Source organism: Zootoca vivipara, chromosome 3 (genome assembly GCF_963506605.1).
Source record: "Zootoca vivipara chromosome 3, rZooViv1.1, whole genome shotgun sequence".
Taxonomy (NCBI): Eukaryota; Metazoa; Chordata; class Lepidosauria; order Squamata; family Lacertidae; genus Zootoca; species Zootoca vivipara.
The window spans coordinates 15,499,458-15,518,429 of record NC_083278.1 but is presented as its reverse complement, the minus strand read 5'-3'; the positions used below and the strand labels follow the sequence as shown (position 1 = coordinate 15,518,429).

Sequence of the window (18,972 nt, the reverse complement as noted above, 5' to 3'; positions counted from 1 at the left end):
TCTGGTGTACGTATTCCCTGCTTACATGTCTCTACTTATCCTAATCTGGGATCCACAGCCTTCCTAATTTATTCAGACATATATTTAGAGACACCTTTTTAGATATCCAATACAGTCTAAGATAAGTTTGACTGTACTAGAACACATTCTGGAGACTTGAAAGAGAGAAAAAGGAACCACGGTTAACAGCAGCGCTATTTTTCTAGAAAAATAGGTGCCAGAACTCACCATGAACACCTCCCTTGTTTTCTTTGAATGGCAATGGTGCCCATCTGAGAGGTGCCGGAATTGAATTCCGGTGAGTTCAAGCTGAAAAAAAGCCCTGGTTAACAGTTACGAGAAAATAATTCATTTGCAAACTAAGGAGCAAAAACATGCTTAAACTCATGTGATGAGAAATATGCACACAATTCCTTTTGACTCTGAGATACGCCTCTGCATCACACCTAGAACAGCAAGAAACAGCTGTAGGTTTTGCTGGAGTCAAGGCAAATCTCAATTAAGCAATGAGAAAACTGGTTTATTGTCAAGATTGCTCCCCCCTTTATGACACACTGGGCAATAGATATAAGACATAATATAGATTTGAATCTCTGGGGGAACTTTGGAAGAGCAATCTGAATTCGCAGCATGTTTTTCTTCGAAGGAGAACTCCCTGAAAATGATTTATAGATGGTATTTAACTCTAAGCAGACTTGCTAAAATGTAAGTCCGAATCAGATAAGTGCTGGAGATGTAACGAGGTTGAGGGTATGTTTTATCATATGTGGTGGCCTTGTAAAAGGGTAAAAGAGTATTGGGAAATGACATATAATGAACTGAAAAAAAATGTTGAACAGCCTTTCCAAAAACAAAAACAAAAAAACAGAGTCCTTTTTTTAGGATAATTCAGAGGGAAATTCCTAGGTGTCAAAAAAGACTATTTAAGTATGCTACTACAGAAGCCCGTGTTTTGTTAGCCCCAAAATGGAAAACGAGCGAGGTCCCAACCAAAGAAGAATGGCAACTTAAACTGATGGAATATGTGCAGCTTGCAGATTTAACATATAGAATAAGAGAACAAGAAGAACATACATTTAAAGAAGACTGGGAAATGTTTACTGAATATGTGGAGGGAAATTGTGTTCATTTAAAAACGCTGGTAGCATTAAGATAAATCCAACAGTGATAAGTTTTGATGGATGTAACAATGGATTACTGAATGGTTTAGTTCATGTAAAATATGCAGGGATGTACAGTATGCAAAATGAACCATGGAAAGAGGAGAAGAGAAGCCATTGATTTAAGGTTGTCTAAATTAATATTTTGAAATGTAATTTAGAAAAATTAATAAAAATTATAGAAATATTGCTCTCCCCCCACCACCACCCAAAAGAAAGTGTCACAGATGGCTTCTAGTTACTAACACATTTTCAGTAAAATACTTTATGCTGAATCACATCTCTTTGCAGAAGTCTGTTAAAAAGCTAAATTCGAGGAGAGCAGGGATGTGCTTACAGGCCCCACTTCTTCCATGGTGTCTTTGTCACCCTCCAAAGACTGAAGGAGAAAACTTGCAGTGGGGAGCTGGGGAAGTTTTGGCTTTCTGGGGGATTTAGAGGAGAGGAAATTCCATTGTCCAAGCAGAAGTCCTTGCATGAACAGGATGACTTTGTTGGATGCAACCAAATGAGCATAGGCCACCTGGTAATGTACAGATTTGAAATTTTGGCTGTTTCAGAGCAGCTCTTACAAGTTGCTCTTTGCTGGAGTCACCCACCACCGTGGCGACATCTGTGTTTAACTTGCTTTTCCAGAAAGGCCAGAGATTTTAAATGATTCAAGTCAGGCTCTTATAAACCGCAAACACTAATGTAAGTGGCTGCATGATTTTAATTCCAAGGTCATGTGACAGCCAGAACTATGAACTTTTAAGCCTGCTTTGACTCCACAGGAGACATTTAAGCACACCTGTCACTTTTCCCATTTAAATTAATAAGACCCCAAAGAGCTTAAATTTGCTTGAAGGGTGCCACAATTATCCCCTCAGGTTATAAATGAGTTTCCTAATATATATCCCAATCAAAAAGTAACGTTATGAGATGCACCATGATCATGAAATAGTGACAACCAGCCAGCCTCTTCATCGGTGAAGTGTGTCTGTCTTTCTCATTATTAACATTCAGGTGGGATTTAAACACCTTCCTGTCCACTTTCCTGTCCCTTGATGGCTGAAATATACCGTTTCAGTGGCAACCCTGGCATTTTCAGCTCTGAGGATATTTGATTTAAATGTTTTGTATTGTTTTGCTGTTTTATTGGATTATTCCTTCGGCAGCAAAGACATTTTAAAATTGCTTTGCATAGCTGCCAAGTCTCCCGTATTCCCTGGGAAATCCCCATTTTTCCAGCTGTTCCTAGCTGGAAAAAAACTGTTTGTTTTTCCCCGGTTTATTCTGGCGCGGCAGCCATTTTGGAACTGGGCGGAGCATGCTCAGAAGCGACTTTTGATGCTGCTCTGCCCAGTTCCAAAATGGCTGCAGTTTGACTTCTGGCGCGGCGGCCATTTTGGAACTGGGCAAAGCAGCATCAAAAGTCACTTCTGAGCATGTTCCGCCCAGTTCCAAAATGGCGGCAGTGCTACTTCCGGTCTGCTACTTCCGGCCCGGTCCCTTATTTCTCCGACAGCAACTTGGCAGGTATGTTGCTTTGTCGTACTGAAGCATATTTGACAATGTTTTTGGAATTCGGTGGCACCAATTCATTCTTCAGTTCCAAAAAATTCAGATGAAGCTGTGACTTCATGATAATTCCTAGAATGCATCACTCCAGGGACTGTGAGGCTGCTAAGGACCCACAGTCCAATACAAAAGCAGGAGGGAGTGGTTTAAAGGCCTCTCAGCACTGGTATCCCAAGAGCCATTGGGATGGGGGGAAGGGTATGGCACAGACCACACACACCCCACCACTGCCACCACCTACAACAGTACGGTCTGGCAGCGAGGGGCTGTGCTTTACCTGTTCCCATGCTGGAGCTGCCCTGCAATGCCCTAGCAATGCCCAGGGGCTGGGTAAGAAGAAGAAAAAGGTAAAGGACCCCTGGACAGTTTAGTCCAGTCAAAGGCGATGGGGTTGCGGCGCTCATCTCACTTTCAGGCTAAGGGAGCCGGCATTTGTCCACAGACAGCTTTCTGAATCATGTGGCCAGCATGACTAAACCACTTCTGGCGCAACAGAACACCATGACGGAAACCAGAGTGCACAGAAATTCCATTTCCCTTCCTGCCGCAGCGGTACCTATTTATCTACTTGCACTGGCATGCGTTAAGAACTGCTAGGTTGGCAGAAGCTGGGACACAACAATGGGAGCTCACCATGTCATGGGGATTCGAACTGCCCACCTCCTTATTTGCAAGCCTAAGAGGCTCAGTGGTTTAGACCACAGCGCCACATGTAGCTCAACAGCCCCATACAGATGTAGAACAGGAGTAGCTCAACACCACCCTCTCTGCATCATTCTGGAGCTTTTGTGGAGTGGGCAGTGGGGAACTACATTTTTGGGGCTCTGAAGCTTGACCAGCAATGAGGTCTGGGTAACCATGGTTATCTTCTTCAATGGGGTTGTTCCTTGGCAGGTCACCAAACCTTTACCACATCCGTGCTACTGAGTCTCAAACTTTGGGATTGTTGAAATATATACCCCCAAAAATTAATTTAAGTCGTGCGACTTAAATTGGGTCTACTAGATCCAAAGCTTTTAAGCAATGTGGGCTAAAGTTGCTTCTGCGGCCCCTCCAGGGTTAGGGGCCCTGAAGCTTAAGCTTCATCAGTTTCATAGTAGATCTACCCCTGGGATTGGGGTGGCTTCATAGTGACTCAGCAGTTTTAATCTGAAAGGCATTGAATGTGTTATGTCTATTGGCGACCTTTTGCACTACCTGATCTACCTAAGAGAGCTATGATGAAGCAAGAGGAGACATTGATCCTCTACCACCCCTGCCCCTCAAAATGCAGATTGATGAATTTCTCCAGCTGACAGTGCCACTAAAATACATACAAAGATCTGGGAGGAGAATCAGGATTGGGAAACACATTAGAACTCTGGCTTTGTCCTCAGGTGCCAAACTGTTTTTTCCAGTGAATACATGTCTATTCAGAAGTAAGACTCACTGAGTGTAATGGGACTTAGTCTCGGGAAATCAAGTACAGTCACACCTTGGATCCCAAATGCTTTGGTAGTCGGACATTTAGGTTCCCAAACGCCGCAAACCCGGAAATGAGTGTTCCAGTTTGTGAACGTTCTCTGGAACCGAATGTTCAATGGGGGTTCCATGGCTTCTGATTGACTGCAGGAGCTTCCTGCAGCCAATCAGAAGCCGTCCGTTGGTTTCCAAATGTTTTGGAAGTCAAATACACTTCCAGAACAGATTCCGTTCGACTTGCAAGGTACGGCTGTACTGGAGTCTTAAGTGCAAAATACCAGTAGCATAAGGCAGGATCTGCACTCTGTAATCTCCTTCAGTTTATGAATCTGTTTTTGTTTTTGAAAACATGTGTTTGAACATATATTGGGCCCAACTACGCTATTCACACTTTTTTAAAAAAGCATGCTTAAATTACCCACATTTTTGGGGGGAGGAAACAAAACCACCATGAGGCCCCAACCAGCACTTTTGAGGGCAAATGTTCCTCAGCAGAAAATTGCTATGGGTCCCCATTCTGGATCAGAACCCCACCGTTGCTATTCCTTCCAGTCAAAAGTGGTGAATTAAAACATGCTATTATTTTTTTAAAAAAGCACGAACGATATTGCAGGTAATTTGGTCCTGTGACAACTGGTTTTGTTTTGCCACGATTACAGCTGCCGTGGCAGTATTTCCACAAGTCAGAACTGCCAGTTTTGAACATTCCACTATCTAAGCAGATAAATAAAATGCCAAGTGATGTGTTCTCTTCAAAAACAGTAAGAGGAAAGGGGTCACAGCTTGCTTGGTTGGATACTTTTCACATGACATTTAAAAACAAAAAAAGAACACCCCAACCCCACATAGTTTAGTTACAGTCATTCACACTTACAAAGTAGTTGGTAGATAGTAATAATAGTAATAATAATATATTTGTGGCTCAGAATTCAAAAGTTTTCACTGTAATTAAGTTAGACAATGCAGATAATGGGGGGGGGGGAGAACCAGGGAGTTAGGATAATGTTCTAAAGACAATAACTGGAATATGCCTAATGTTTAGGGAAGGAAGTGGGGAAAGGATGCTGTCTGACATGCAAAGCAGAGCTAGTTCTTGTTCAATATACTCTTCAAGCTTCTCTCTACAGCTTCATCTAATTCTTCTTCCAACTCTTCCTTCTTGGACATGGCCAATTTAGACTGATAATCTTTTACTATTTGGTCTATGTAGGGTGCACTTTGAGTTCCATGTAGCATTAATGTCCACTCCTTGAGGACTCCCTTCTGAGGCAGGAGACCAACAAACCCAACTTCCAGAACCCAAGTACCCCTGGGGTCTTCTCCCCAAGAATGTGTTGTCATGAAAGGCCATTTGTCAAAGCCCACCTTGGAATCATCATCTCTGGGACGCCGACTCAGCAAAATGGATTTCGTCCCCATTGGGGATGTCATGTTGACATTCAAGTCCCCTCTCCTGGTAGAGTTCACTGTTATAACGGCCTGGACGTGTTCAAGGTATCGGACAAAGTTCTCCTTCCCCTCACAAGCATCAGTCGTAAGAGTCAGAACCAACTTGCCACTGGATGGTATTTTCCTGGGGTGTACAAATAAATGAAATGGTTTTGAATGCCACGTTTTTCATAGCATGTCTGTTTACAAGAGCATATTCACTACGGTTTTGTGCATGAATACAGAAAGTATTGCAACAAGATCATTATTAACCAGAGAGTGGCACAGTTCCATATAGCTAATGGTTAAATCAGGCATCGGCAAACTCAACCCTACAACTTAGCTAGGGATGATGAGAGTTGGGACTACAACTCTCATCATCCCTAGCTAACAGGACCAGTGGTCAGGGATGGTGGGAATTGTAGTCTTAAAACATCTGGAGGGTTAAATGTTGGTTTTTGAAGACTTCAAAACAGATGAGGTTACGTAATGAAAGGGAATATAATTCCTCCCCCCATACTGGGGCATGGCTCTTGCCAACCCCTAAAGTCATCCATGATTCCTATCCTTGACTTTGATTCAGCCACCCACCCTACACACACATACTGTTGGTGTGGGTGGGTGTCATCTCTGGAACAAGTTTTAGCCCCATAGCCTAGCCTAGCACCATGGACTAAAGTCTGGATACAGTTGTGAGATTGTGTCACCAGCCTGACTGGCTGTCAGAATACTTGGGGGGAGGTGTTGTAGGATAATTTATTTTGCCATTTGCTTTCTCAAAACTTACTTAATATATTTTTTTGTTTCCAGACATAGCAACCAAGGTGGCTAACCCCCGAAAAAGCAAGAAAACAGAAATAGATAGATGACTGATAGGTATGGGCCAGTTTAAAGTTTTTTTTAAAAAACTTATTCAAATCAATCAGCAATAAAATACGAGAGAGAGAAACCACATCGAAATATTTGAAGATGAGCCATAAATATATCAAGTCAGCTTGACAAGACTGAGGCATGATAGCAAATGGCCAGTAGAAGAGAGGCTATTTAATTCACCCTTAGTGCCTGTTGAGAACTGAAACTACCACGGTAGCTTATTAAGACAAGCCTAGTTGCTTCTACAATAGCTTTCCTTATTCCCAATTTGGGAAAAACATTGCTTGTATGTTTCGTTGTCAACGATGTAATCACATAATCAAATTTGGTTTGCTACCTGGAACCATCATGTAACCATGCTTAATATATGATCCCTGATTGGTTGAAATCAGGACTCCCTGGTCCTGAATGGGGTAACTGGGCCCCTGAAGGACCAGGTGCACAGCCTGGGAGTCATTTTGGAGGTGTCCATGGAGGTGCAGGTTAATTCTGTGTCCAGGGCAGCTGGCTGGGAGTGGCCACCAAGACAATAAAACACTGGTCCTGAAAAACCTACATTGGCTCCCAGTACGATTCCAAGCACAATTCAAAGTGTTTGTGCTGACCTTTAAAGCCCTAAACAGCCTTGGCCCAGTATACCTGAAGGTGCGCCTCCACCCCCATCGTTCAGTCCGGACACTGAGGTCCAACTCCGAGGGCCTTCTGGCAGTTCCCTCACTGCGAGAAGTGAGGTTACAGGGAACCAGGCAGAGGGCTTTCTCAGTAGTGGCGCCCGCCCTGTGGAACACCCTCCCATTAGATGTCAAGGAAATAAACAGCTATCTGACTTTTAGAAGACATCTGAAGGCTGCCCTGTTTAGGGAATTTTTAAATGTTTGATGTTTTATTGCTATTTATTATTAATGATAATATTCCGTTGGGAGCTGCCCAGAGTGGCCGGGGTATAAATAATAAATGATGATGATGATGATGCAGTAACGAAGTAGGAGGGAGGGAGGGAAGGAGATACAGACCAGCATCAGGTCACAAAAAACAATAGCTGAGAACAGATGTGGGGAAATGAATGTAAAAGGGGAATATAAAGTTTCCCTGCCCCCATGGGGAATGTTTTAATCCTCTGTCCCACCTCACAAAATGGCACTCTACACATCAGAAACAGAACCTCTTGAAAACTCAGCACAACTCTAATTCTTACTATTGTAAACTTAAGGGTACATCTTTAACAGTTCTTACTTTCATGATATACATGGAAACCCTTAATGAATTATATATATATATATATATATATATATATATATATATATATATATATATAAAATAAAGTAGCATGCTAATCAAACTTTTGCAAACCATTAACAGCTTCATGCTAGAGCTAGATCTCTTTTATTTCCTACAAAGCACAACCACTTTGGGAAATAAAACTGAAAAGGTGAATTGCAGCTGTTAGAGGCATAAATTGTCCATCATTAGGTTAGTATTTCAAATAACTCAATTGAACTTTAGCTGTTGCAGTCAATTAGCATTAATTGATTTGCTTGTTGACTCATTCTGTTTACTGCATGAGGATAATCAGAAAATAATTGGACTGCCTGGCCCTTAATTGGAGATATAGTGAACACTGAGCAAACAAAATATTTAGTGCTGCAATGGTACAGCATTCAAACACCTTGTACGGTGTTCTCTGAAGTGTTTTGGAGTTATCACCAAATGGCATAATAAATCAATGAAGGATCTAATGAGGTAGGCCCTGTGATCCCTTGGCCCCTGTAAAAGAGTCCCAGGGGCCCTGGGATGCATCAGATCTCCCCTCCCCCACCTGACATAAAAGAGAGAGGCCTCAGAGTGTGAGATCTACAGGTCCTCCGGCCCACAACTGCAGAAACTTCTGCAGCCCTGGCATTTAAGCCTGTCATGGGCCCCAATCCAGCACTAGTCCCAGGCAACCTGTTGTTTTTAGGGCACTGTTGTTTTTAGGGCACCTGTTGTTTTTAGGGAACCTACTGAGTGCTAAGATGCCCTGGAAAACTACACATCCCTGGGGACTGGGGCACTGCAATTTCAGTGTCCAAAGAGGAAAGGAGGCTCCACAGAAAGGCTTCCCAGTTGTTGGTTCTGCTTCTGCTTCTACAGTCACTGCCACCATCAGTTAAAAAGCTGCTCTTTGAAACTGATATGGCAGAAAGTATTAAATACAATAAAGTATGATATGCATAAAATGTAATGTCTGTATGCATTGTTTTTGAAAACATTTTGCAAAGAGAGGTTTGCGTTAGGCCCGGGAGGTTTCACTCTGGCGAATGCAGGGGAAAAGGTTGGATGTTTCTGTTTCAACCCAGAAGCCCAAACTGCAAATCTGCAGAACAAGCAAGTTACTTAGGTACCAGAGAGAGGAAAGTTTTTGAATTGCATTAAGGACTAAAAAGAAGACTAGACCACGCTACTACTTTGTTTAAGACCAATGTGTTACTTTGTTCAAATGTTTATTTGTAACTATTTAAAAACTGTTTCCAATAAAGCTTTGGAACTCATTCTTGTGGTGGAGAACATTCATTTCTACTGGCATAAGGTCCAAATAAGGACTTCCAATGCAGCAACTCCAACAGACGGCAGGGAAGCCAACAGTAGGTGGAGTCAGAGCCAACAACAGGAGAAACCAATTAATTCTAGTGTTGCCCAGATTTGTTGCTATTATTCCAAAGGCAAGTTCCTTCACTATAATGCAACACACAACTTCTTCAAGAAGGAAACTGCCTTAAGTTTTGTGTACCACCTGAAAACCCTGGTTTCATACCTGAAGAAAACTGTTATGTAACTCAAAACCTCACTGCAATATCCACTCCCTTCAAAACAGCTAAAGGCAGGCAGGCATCCCCAAACTCCGGCCCTCCAGATGTTTTGGACTACAATTCTCATCTTCCCCGACCACTGGTCTTGTTAGCTAGGGATCATGGGAGTTGTAGGCCAAAACATCTGGAGGGCCGCAGTTTGGGGATGCCTGGCTAAAGGTGTCTTCTGAACCACTTTGGACATTTTTTTTTTCTCTGAGACAATATGGCAGGTAATCTTATATTCTGTAGTGACACAATCCCGCTGATTATGATGAGACTACACCTGAACTGAACCCCTCATGTTTGTTATCACTTACTGAGGCTCTTGTATCGACCCACCAACACAGTGAAATCTTTCTGGAACCGTCTTCCAGTCTTTAGCCATCTTAACCATTGCCCCAGCATCAAGGACACCATAGCCGAACAGGTGGTTGAATTCTAGGCCGACGCCGTTTCTTCGCCACTGGTGGACCTCGTCATGAAGTTGATTCCTTTTAGAGGTGAGCACTGTCAAATGCTGCATGTCTCTCCATGTCAGATCCAAGCTGCAACAGAGCAATATGGTAAGAGATAATATCTCTAGGAAGCTTTTCTTAATCATAGAAAATCCTGCCAACCTAGCAGTTCAAAAGCACGTCAAAATGCAAGTAGATAAATAGGAACCGCTACAGCGGGAAGGTAAACGGCGTTTCCGTGCGCTGCTCTGGTTTGCCAGAAGCGGCTTTGTCATGCTGGCCACATGACCTGGAAGCTATACGCCAGCTCCCTCGGCCAATAATGCGAGATGAGCGCGCAACCCCAGAGTCGGTCACGACTGGACCTAATGGTCAGGGGTCCCTTTACCTTTACCTTTACCTTTAATCATAGAAAAACTTCCAGTGAGCTGTTTGGAGAAATCCACAAGTAATATGTCATGTTTATGAGAATCACAGGTATAATATGTTATATGTTTATGAACATCACGGACGGGTGAGCAAGCTTTGCAGATCATCTGAATATCTGCTGGCTCTCATATTTCCAGAAGGACAGCAGCCATTGCTCTTGCATCCCAGAATGCCTTGCAGTAATGTAAGGTCCTTTTTGCACCAAGCATAGCACTGTTCTATTATTACCAGCCATGGCATGAGCAGTGGGTCAGAGCTGGGGAGTCACCCTCCCAACATGGACATGGCTGATGCTTAATTGGATGGGGCTCGGGTCAAGCAGGGGCCAGGTCAGGCACCTGAAGTTGTAACAAGAGCAATCAGTTGGTGATGAGAAAGGAATGATCATTCCATCTGGCAAGCTGAATTTCATGCCCTGACAGAACAAATGACATTGTGTGACACTGAATCCAACATAATGCTATGATGTTTTTTAATAAAAAGGGGGGGAAGGACCCCTGGATGGTTAAGTCCAGTTAAAGGTGACTATGGGGTTGCAGCACTCATCTCGCTTTCAGGCCAAGGGAGCCAGCGTTTGTCCACAGACAACTTCCCGGGTCATGTGGCCAACATGACTAAAGCGCTTCTGGTGCAACGGAAGCCAGAGCGCATGGAAACACCGTCTCCCTTCCCACCGCAGCGGTACCTATTTATCTACTTGCACTTCGTGCTTTCAAACTGTTAGGTTGGCAGGAGCTGGGACAGAGCAACAGGAGCTCACTCCGCCGTGCGGATTCGAACTGCTGACCTTCCAACCGGAAAGCCCAAGAGGCTCAGTGGTTTAGACCACAGTGCCACCCGCATCCCTGCACATCATGCTATGGCACTCGTTGCATCAGGGCAAGCATTTCAGCTTTCCCAATGGAAATTTGCATTTACCTAAATGCATCATCAGCATATGCAAATCTGTGTTGTCTGGTTTTATGATGCATAAATGGCCAGGAGAAAAAGAGCAACAGAAGATGGTTAGGAAGATGCCGAGTGCATTTACATAAGTAAAATTAATACCTATTCAAGAATAAACCATTTAATGTAACATGGAATTTTGCGTTTTGGCTCATGCAAGCTTAAGAGGTTTGTTTATAGCCATAAATAGGAGTAATTTAAATTTGTAACAGTATAATTGATGGCTGTTTTCACTCACTTTGCCTCCAGCGCCAGTGCAAACACTCCCGCAGCCTCTGGTGCGGCTGCAGATGTTCCAGAGTGGCGCAGCGTACAGTTGCCATATAAATCTGTCGTAGCCTGCAACAAGGATATAGAAAAATTCACATCGGGGAGGGAGAACATTCCATTCTCCTACAAGCTGGATAGGCAGATGAAAATCGTATGAAATATTTTTTGCTTAAAAAGGGGGTTATTTTAATATACTTTGGTTCTTTTCATTTTCTGAACAGACAGTTGAAATATTTATTATTATTTTTAAATAGGAAACTGTAATTAACCAGTAAATACTAACTTTGTTTCAGATTCATTCACCAGTTATTCAAAATTCAGTTAGATTATTTGCTTAGTAACAGAGACACAGAGGCTCCCACTAGGAGACTAGAGTGTCCCCCAACTCAATATAAACTCTGGATCCAACCCACCAGGAGCTAACCTAGGGCTTTCAATTTCCATTGGCTCACTGTTGTAGAAGGCTGAGAAGCTTTGTGTAACACAGTCACTAAAGGTTAACTATAAGTCACAAATAATAATAATAATAATAATAATAATAATAATAATAATAATAATAATAAATTATTTATACCCCGCCCATCTGGCTGGGTTTCCCCAGCCACTCTGGGCAGCTTCCAACAGAATAATACACAGAATAAAACAACAAACATTAAAAACTTCCGTAAACAGGGCTGCCTTCAGATGACTTCTAAAAGTCAGGTAGTTGTTTATTTCCTGGTAGCAGGGCATTCCACAGGGCAAGTGCCACTACCGAGAAGGCCCTCTGCCTGGTTCCCTGTAACCTCACTTCTCGCAGTGAGGGAACCGCCAGGAGGCCCTTGGTGCTGAAACGATGGGGGTAGAGATGCTCCTTCAGGTATACTGGGCCAAGGCCATTTAGGAATTTAAAGGTCAGGACTAACACTGAATTGCGCTCAGAAATGTACTGGGAGCCAATGTAGGTCTTTCAGGACCGAAGTTATGTGGTCTCGGCGGCGACTCCCAGTCACCGTTCTAGCTGCTGCATTCTGGATTGGTTTGTGGATAGACTTGTGGAAAAAATATCTAAATTAATGGTTCTTATTAGCCTGGGTAGCACCAGCTTAAAAACAAAAGAGGAATGTAAATGTGTAAAATTGATGGTAATTGCAGCTAGACAGGTTATAGCGAGTAATTGGAAAAATGCAGAAGAGCTGGGGTGAACAAATGGAGGGGAAAATTGAATAATATTATAATTTTAGAATACCTAACTGTGAAGATGCATAAAATGAAAGTGTTTAAGGTCAATGAGAAAGAGGAGGATTGGTTTGAAAAGATATTGAATTATTTGGGTGGGTTTGAACAATTTGGGGTAATTAAAATGTTAAAAGTTAAATAACCTTGTGGAGTGTAGAGCTTAATAAATATAGAATTGTACATATGACATTGATTTGAACATGTTTTTATTGTTTATGTACACCCAATGTATTGGCCGCCTGGGGGGGTTTCACTGTTTGTGTTTGGTTGTTGGTGATTTAAATAAAATTTAAAAAAAACAGATGGAGCTGGTAGACAACTGCCCTGGACACAAAATTGACCTGTGCCTCCATGGACAGCTGTGAGTCCAAAATGACTCCCAGGCTGCGCACCTGGTCCTTCAGGGGCACAGTTACCCCATTCAGGACCAGGGAGTCCTCCATACCTCCCCACCCCCTGTCCCCCCAAAACAGTACTTCTGTATTGTCAGGATTCAACCTCAACCTGTTGGCCACCATCCATCCTCCAACTGCCAATTTGATGGTCTAGATAACGCATCAAGCTGTGTTTCAGGAATAATGGAAGCGAAACATTTTGAACTCCTCGCAGCTGCACAGGAGGGCAGGAGGCATGCTGCAGCTTCTTTATGTCATGCTAAGCTATGGTTTCTATATTTTCAATGATTGATTTATTGATTGTATTTCTATACCACCCTTCATCCGAGGATCACAGGGTGGTTTTCAATATAAAACACAAAAATACATACCATAGTAACAAACAAAAAACAATAACTCCCTGCTTCCACAGTTTAAAAGGTTAAATGTGGCCAAAGCGTACCTTCCCTAGCCAGTTTTCCTATAATGAGTCAGTTTTGCAATGATCATAAAAGCAACATAGGCCCAGTCTTCTGAGGACCATGTCAATGAAAACATTTTCAGGTACACCAGTTACCATGGGATTATCACTGAAGGCTGATCCCAATGAAGATTTTTTTTTTGAACTCACTGTGTTTTCTGTTTTGTTTTTAAGATTCTTCCAAATCAGAACTCACTAGGTCCTTTTGAAAATATGGTTTGCCGCTACATGGTGAAGTCTGAACAATGGTAAACTGAACATGACCAGGGTATAACTTGAGACAAAATATACCGAGAAGTTTGTCTATCTTAGGTCAGGCCTACACAGTGTAAAAGCTGTTTCAAAACCACTTTTCTCTCCAGCACCTCCAAGCATTAAATATCTGCTCTAGTCATTAGATGCTTGCTGGGAAGATTTAGCAAGGCCCAGCTGGTCAAAAGATGTAGAGGGGTGTTCCTTTTTGGAAAGGAAGACCCCCCCTAATGTTTTGAAAAGACAGCACTACAATTTGTGATTTCTCTACTCACCACACCAGCTTCGGGATTTCTCTTCCTCCCATTGCTAAAAGTAGAAGCCAAGGTTGAGGAGCAGCTTTCATCATACAAAGCCGTCCGGCCGTCGTTAATAGCCGAATTGATGGAGATGGTCCACATACTCGATGCATAACCATCACAGTTGCAGTCATCGTAGCTTCCTCCATCTCCAGAGGCCCACACATAGATGCTTCCCTTGCCACCTCGGCCCTGTGGGAAAGGGGAACTCAGATTTGTCAGGTTCAGGCTATATACACAGGCTCATGTTATTGTGGAGCTATATGTGGACACGGGTAGTGTTGTGGTCTAAACCACTGAGCCTCTTGGGCTTGCCGATCAGAAGGTCGGCGGTTCAAATCCCCTCGACGGAGTGAGCTCCCGTTGCTCTGTCCCAGCTCCTGCCGACCTAGCAGTTTGAAAGCCCGCCAGTGCAAGCAGATAAATAGGGCAGGAAGCTAAAAAAAGTGTTTCCGTGCGCTCTGGTTTCCGTCACTGTGTTCCGTTGCGCCAGAAGCGGTTAGGCATGCTGGCCACATGACCCAGAAAGATGTCTGTGCACAAACACCGGCTCCCTCGGCCTGAAAGCAAGTTAAGCGGCACAACCCTATAGTTGCCTTTGAATGGACAACTGTCCAGAGGTCCTTTACCTTTTTTACCTTTTGTATTAATATGGAGAAATGTAGATAAATTCACAGTTACCCAAAGTGACAAATGTATTGAGTCCTACACACCTTTGTCTGGGGCAAATCACAGGCATTCTTTTGTGCTTAGGATGTTCCCCTTTAAATCTCTATTTTCTCAGCACACAAAAGATTTTCCCAGCAGTTAGTAAGACACACATGAGAGAGAATCGATTGCAGGGACAATAGGATCAGAGCCAGCGTTTTGTTGTGACGGACACAAGTCCACTTAACCTGCTCAGCCCTTTGGTTATCTGGCAGTCAGACGCAATTAGAGAGTTTATGCTGGAAAGCGTCCCTGGTTTGTTAAGAAGGGTGAGTAGCTTTGATACACATATGTCTGTTTTGACAAAGAAAAGAGATATGATAAACACAACTCTACAATAGACCAGGAGTGGGGAATGGGATCTGGCTGCCCACCTATTAGCAATCTGACATCACGCTGATGTTTGCTGGCCCACTTTCATCTGCACCTTGAAATTCAACTATGTTGCGTGAGTGACACTTTGAAGCCGTGACAATCAGCTGATCATCAAGGCTTCACAACCCAACTGACAGCTCTCTGCAAGCGCTGATGATCAGCTGTAACTAAGCCTGCAGCCAGAAGTTCCCCAGTGTTGCAATAGACAAAAATGATGGGGCTCTTTAAACAGGGAAGGGTGGGGCAGAGAGAGCTAAGAAGATCAGTAGGATCACCTAGGCAGAAAGAATTTCTGTGTCCCACCAAAGGCTACTTTGGGCAGATCGCCATCATAGACGTTAGGGTCTAATGAGACAAGATGCCCATTCACACAATCAGCAATTGTTATGACCCAAATAAATCAAATATTTCAGACTATTTAATTTTTTAATAATATATAATATATAATAATAATAATAATAATAATAATAATAATAATAATAATAATAAATAGACTCCAGTTCAATACCACAGCATGGAAGATGATGGAAGCATTCAAGTTGATCAAATATACATTCCCATGTACCACCAACTGCTCTCGAAGTGGTCTAACTTGATGTATGTTTGAACATATAGTGAATGAAAAAGCACATACACATTTTAAAAAAATCTTAGATCAGGTATGCACAAAAACTCTGGAAAAATAAGAAAAGTTCTTCCACATAGAATCATGCCTGGAGTGTTTGTGTTTGTTTGTGTGTGTGTGTGTGTGTGTGTGTGTGTGTGTGTGTGTGTGTATTCTCATCTTCATAGGTTTGGGGGGGGGCATATAAGCCAATAGGCCCCTTGCAAGATATAATAGGCCCCTCTGGATTCTAACTAAGAAACTGTGCAAAAGGGAATCAAAACCTAATTCTGATTTGAAATTGCAAATGGAAGATAAAAAGCTCCTGCTGTTCTTTAAAATGGCAACATAAAGCATCTGGATCATTTTTATACAATTGCAGGGATGTGATCTGAGTGTGTGAAAGAAATAGAGCACACCGCTTATATAATGATAAGAGCTTCTAATTTGTCGGGGCTCCTCTGAATAAAGTTTTTATATATATGAAACTACTCCTCATTCTTGGTGCCTCTTGTTGGACCCAGAAACATTCTGTCTTATATATCAAAACCAACTGATACAGATTCATTTGGTCAGATTTAAGAGTTGGATGGCAGAAACAAGAGCAATTGGTGGCCCAGACTTGCCAGTATTTGATCTGTATTAAGACTTGCCAATAGCACATGTAAGGTGAAAGTGGAGAGGAGAAATGCAAAATAACCTAATTTAACAGATCTTCTGGAACAGGAACTGTATGTAAAGATGCAGGGTGAAAACTTCCAAATTGAGAGATGTGCTAGTCCATAAGACCATGAACTTTGCAAAGGCAGGGGTTCTAAGATCTGTTGCCATCCAATCGATAATGGCCAATATTAAAAAATATTCCGGACATGCGTAGAAGCAACTTCCGGTGCCGCTCTACCATAGGTGCCAACTCCCAGATTGAAAAATCCGGGATCGGCACCGGAAGCCGCGCTGTGGCCATTTTGGAACTGGGCAGAGCAGCACCGGAAGTTGCTTCTGCGCATGCTCTGCCCATTTCCAAAATGGCTGCAGCGCCAGAAATCGCTTCTGCACATGTCCAGAGACTCCAGACATGCGCAGAAGGAGCCTCCCCGGGCCGGTAAGAATCCAGGGGATTTACAGGGGTTTTTTAAATCCAAGCTGCCAGCAGGAAATGGCTGGAAAAACGGGGGTTTCCCGGGGAATACAGGAGACTTGGCAGCTATGCACTCTACCCGATTTTCGGTGCCCAGACATGCGTAGAAGCAACTTCCGGTGCCGCACTACACATGTCTGGGCACCGGAAATTGGGCGGCGCCAGGACCCAAAATGGAGCCTCCCTGGCAGGTAGGAAATCCGGGGGATTTATGGGTTGCTTCTCAGTGACTTATTCAGTGACTTGCATAGTTCTATGACATTCCTATTCGTATTTCCCCACTGCATTTTTGTTCACCCTCTAACAATGACAAATCCAGTTGCTCATAACTGCGGCTAAAGGAAAATGAGAACAGCCATTTATTTTTTAACACCTGGGTTTTTCCTTCCACTGGAGAACCCAATCACGATGCCTTGATTAGAACATAAATTCTTAATACTTCCCTCCAGGCAATTTCCACCTTTGTAGAATTTTTTGTGCCTTAGGCGCAGCCATGTTACTGAGGCAATATAACATTCACTGGCAATGCAGGAAGAAAGGTACAGATGACATACTGCAAATTGTGATGAAGCTCAGACCACAGCCTTAGTATAAAAGAAAAAGCTTAATCTTTTTCCAAGAGTGACTTCTTTTTGAAAACCCTACTGATATAAAAAGCCAACCACACACACACAGCAATCGGTTGATTAAGAACGTTTCTCCTTTAGACAACAATATGTTGAAACTGGATGAACACGGCTCATGAAGCCACAAATATATAAATTGGCAATATAAGCAAGTTCAAAGATCTTGGGTGTAACGTTAAAATGGGAACAAAGTTGAAGAATCATCATGCTTACAAGGCATGATTATCTTCATTCTTACAGAGCATCCTCCTCTAACTTGGTGTCCTCTAGATGTTTGAATTATGGTGCTGGAGGAGACTCTTGAGAGTCCCATGGACTGCTAGAAGGTCAAACCTATCCATTCTTAAGGAAATCAGCCCTGAGTGCTCCCTGGAAGGACAGATCGTGAAGCTGAGGCTCCAATACTTTGGCCACCTCATGAGAAGAGAAGAATCCTTGGAAAAGACCCTGATGTTGGGAAAGATTGAGGGCACTAGGAGAAGGGGACGACAGAGGACAAGATGGTTGGACAGTGTTCTCGAAGCTACGAACATGAGTTTGACCAAACTGCGGGAGGAAGTGAAAGACAGGAGTGCCTGGAGTGCTATGGTCCATGGGGTCATGAAGAGTCGGACACGACTAAACGACTAAACAACAACAACAAGATGTTTTAGATCAGGCATAGCAAACTCTGCCCTCCACCTGTTTGGGACCACAACTCCTATCATCCCTAGCTAACAGGACCATTGGTCAGGGGTGATGGGAATTGTAGTCTCAAAACATCTGGAGGGCCGAGTTTGCCTATGCCTGTTTTAGAGCACATCACCCAGGAATGATGGGAGCTGTCCAAAATATCTGGAGCACAACTTGGCTGAACCTTGGCTTCTTCTGAGCCCCTTCTCGAATACTGAGAAGTATCACTTTCAGTTTAGCAGTGCATTAGCATTCCCGGTGTGCCTCTCTTGCTCAGCCAACATTTCAGTTCTCATTATTTATTCATGAGTAATCTCCTTTGTAAATTAAATTCAAGCTCTGGTTGGCAAAGGAAGAGACCCCAATGTTGATTCACGTTGGAGTTATATTAAAGATCCATGACATTTCTGTAGAACAATTACTTTCCTATTCTGAAAATAGTCCTAAATTGGATTTATATTATGCATGTAACAGAGATTTCAACTATGCAGAGAGGGAGAAAGAAAGGGAGGGGGTCACATAAAACTAGAATGTGAAGGGATACGGTTCTTAAAATAATAATAAACAAACTTCATAAAAATACACTACTTCAAAAGTGTGCAAAAAAAGGACTTGTTTCCAATCAAAGGTCTAGTTAGTCCAGCATCTTACTCCCAAATGAGGCCAACCAGATGATTTTAGGAATCCTACAAACTGATGCCGTTTGCCCCCCCCCGTCTTGCCTTCCCCCCAGCATCTACTATTTATCAGCCTACTGTATCCTTTACATAGTTTCCTGTTCCCTCCTGCTCTTTGAGAGCATAAACAAGCATGCAG

At 42.9% G+C, this 18,972-nt stretch overlaps 1 protein-coding gene across 1 annotated transcript in view; it reads right to left on the bottom strand.

The window, feature by feature from the left end:
• Positions 1-2,617: 2,617 nt before the first annotated feature.
• Positions 2,618-18,972, bottom strand: part of PCSK2 (proprotein convertase subtilisin/kexin type 2) — a 111,867-nt gene continuing 95,512 nt past the window's right edge. The window contains exons 9-12 of the mRNA XM_060272426.1: positions 14,010-14,225; positions 11,378-11,478; positions 9,628-9,855; positions 2,618-5,754 (exon numbers count right to left, since the gene is read on the bottom strand). Of these exons, the coding sequence (XP_060128409.1) occupies positions 5,268-5,754; positions 9,628-9,855; positions 11,378-11,478; positions 14,010-14,225 (1,032 nt within the window). The 3' untranslated portion in view covers positions 2,618-5,267. The remainder of the gene's footprint in view (positions 5,755-9,627; positions 9,856-11,377; positions 11,479-14,009; positions 14,226-18,972) is intronic.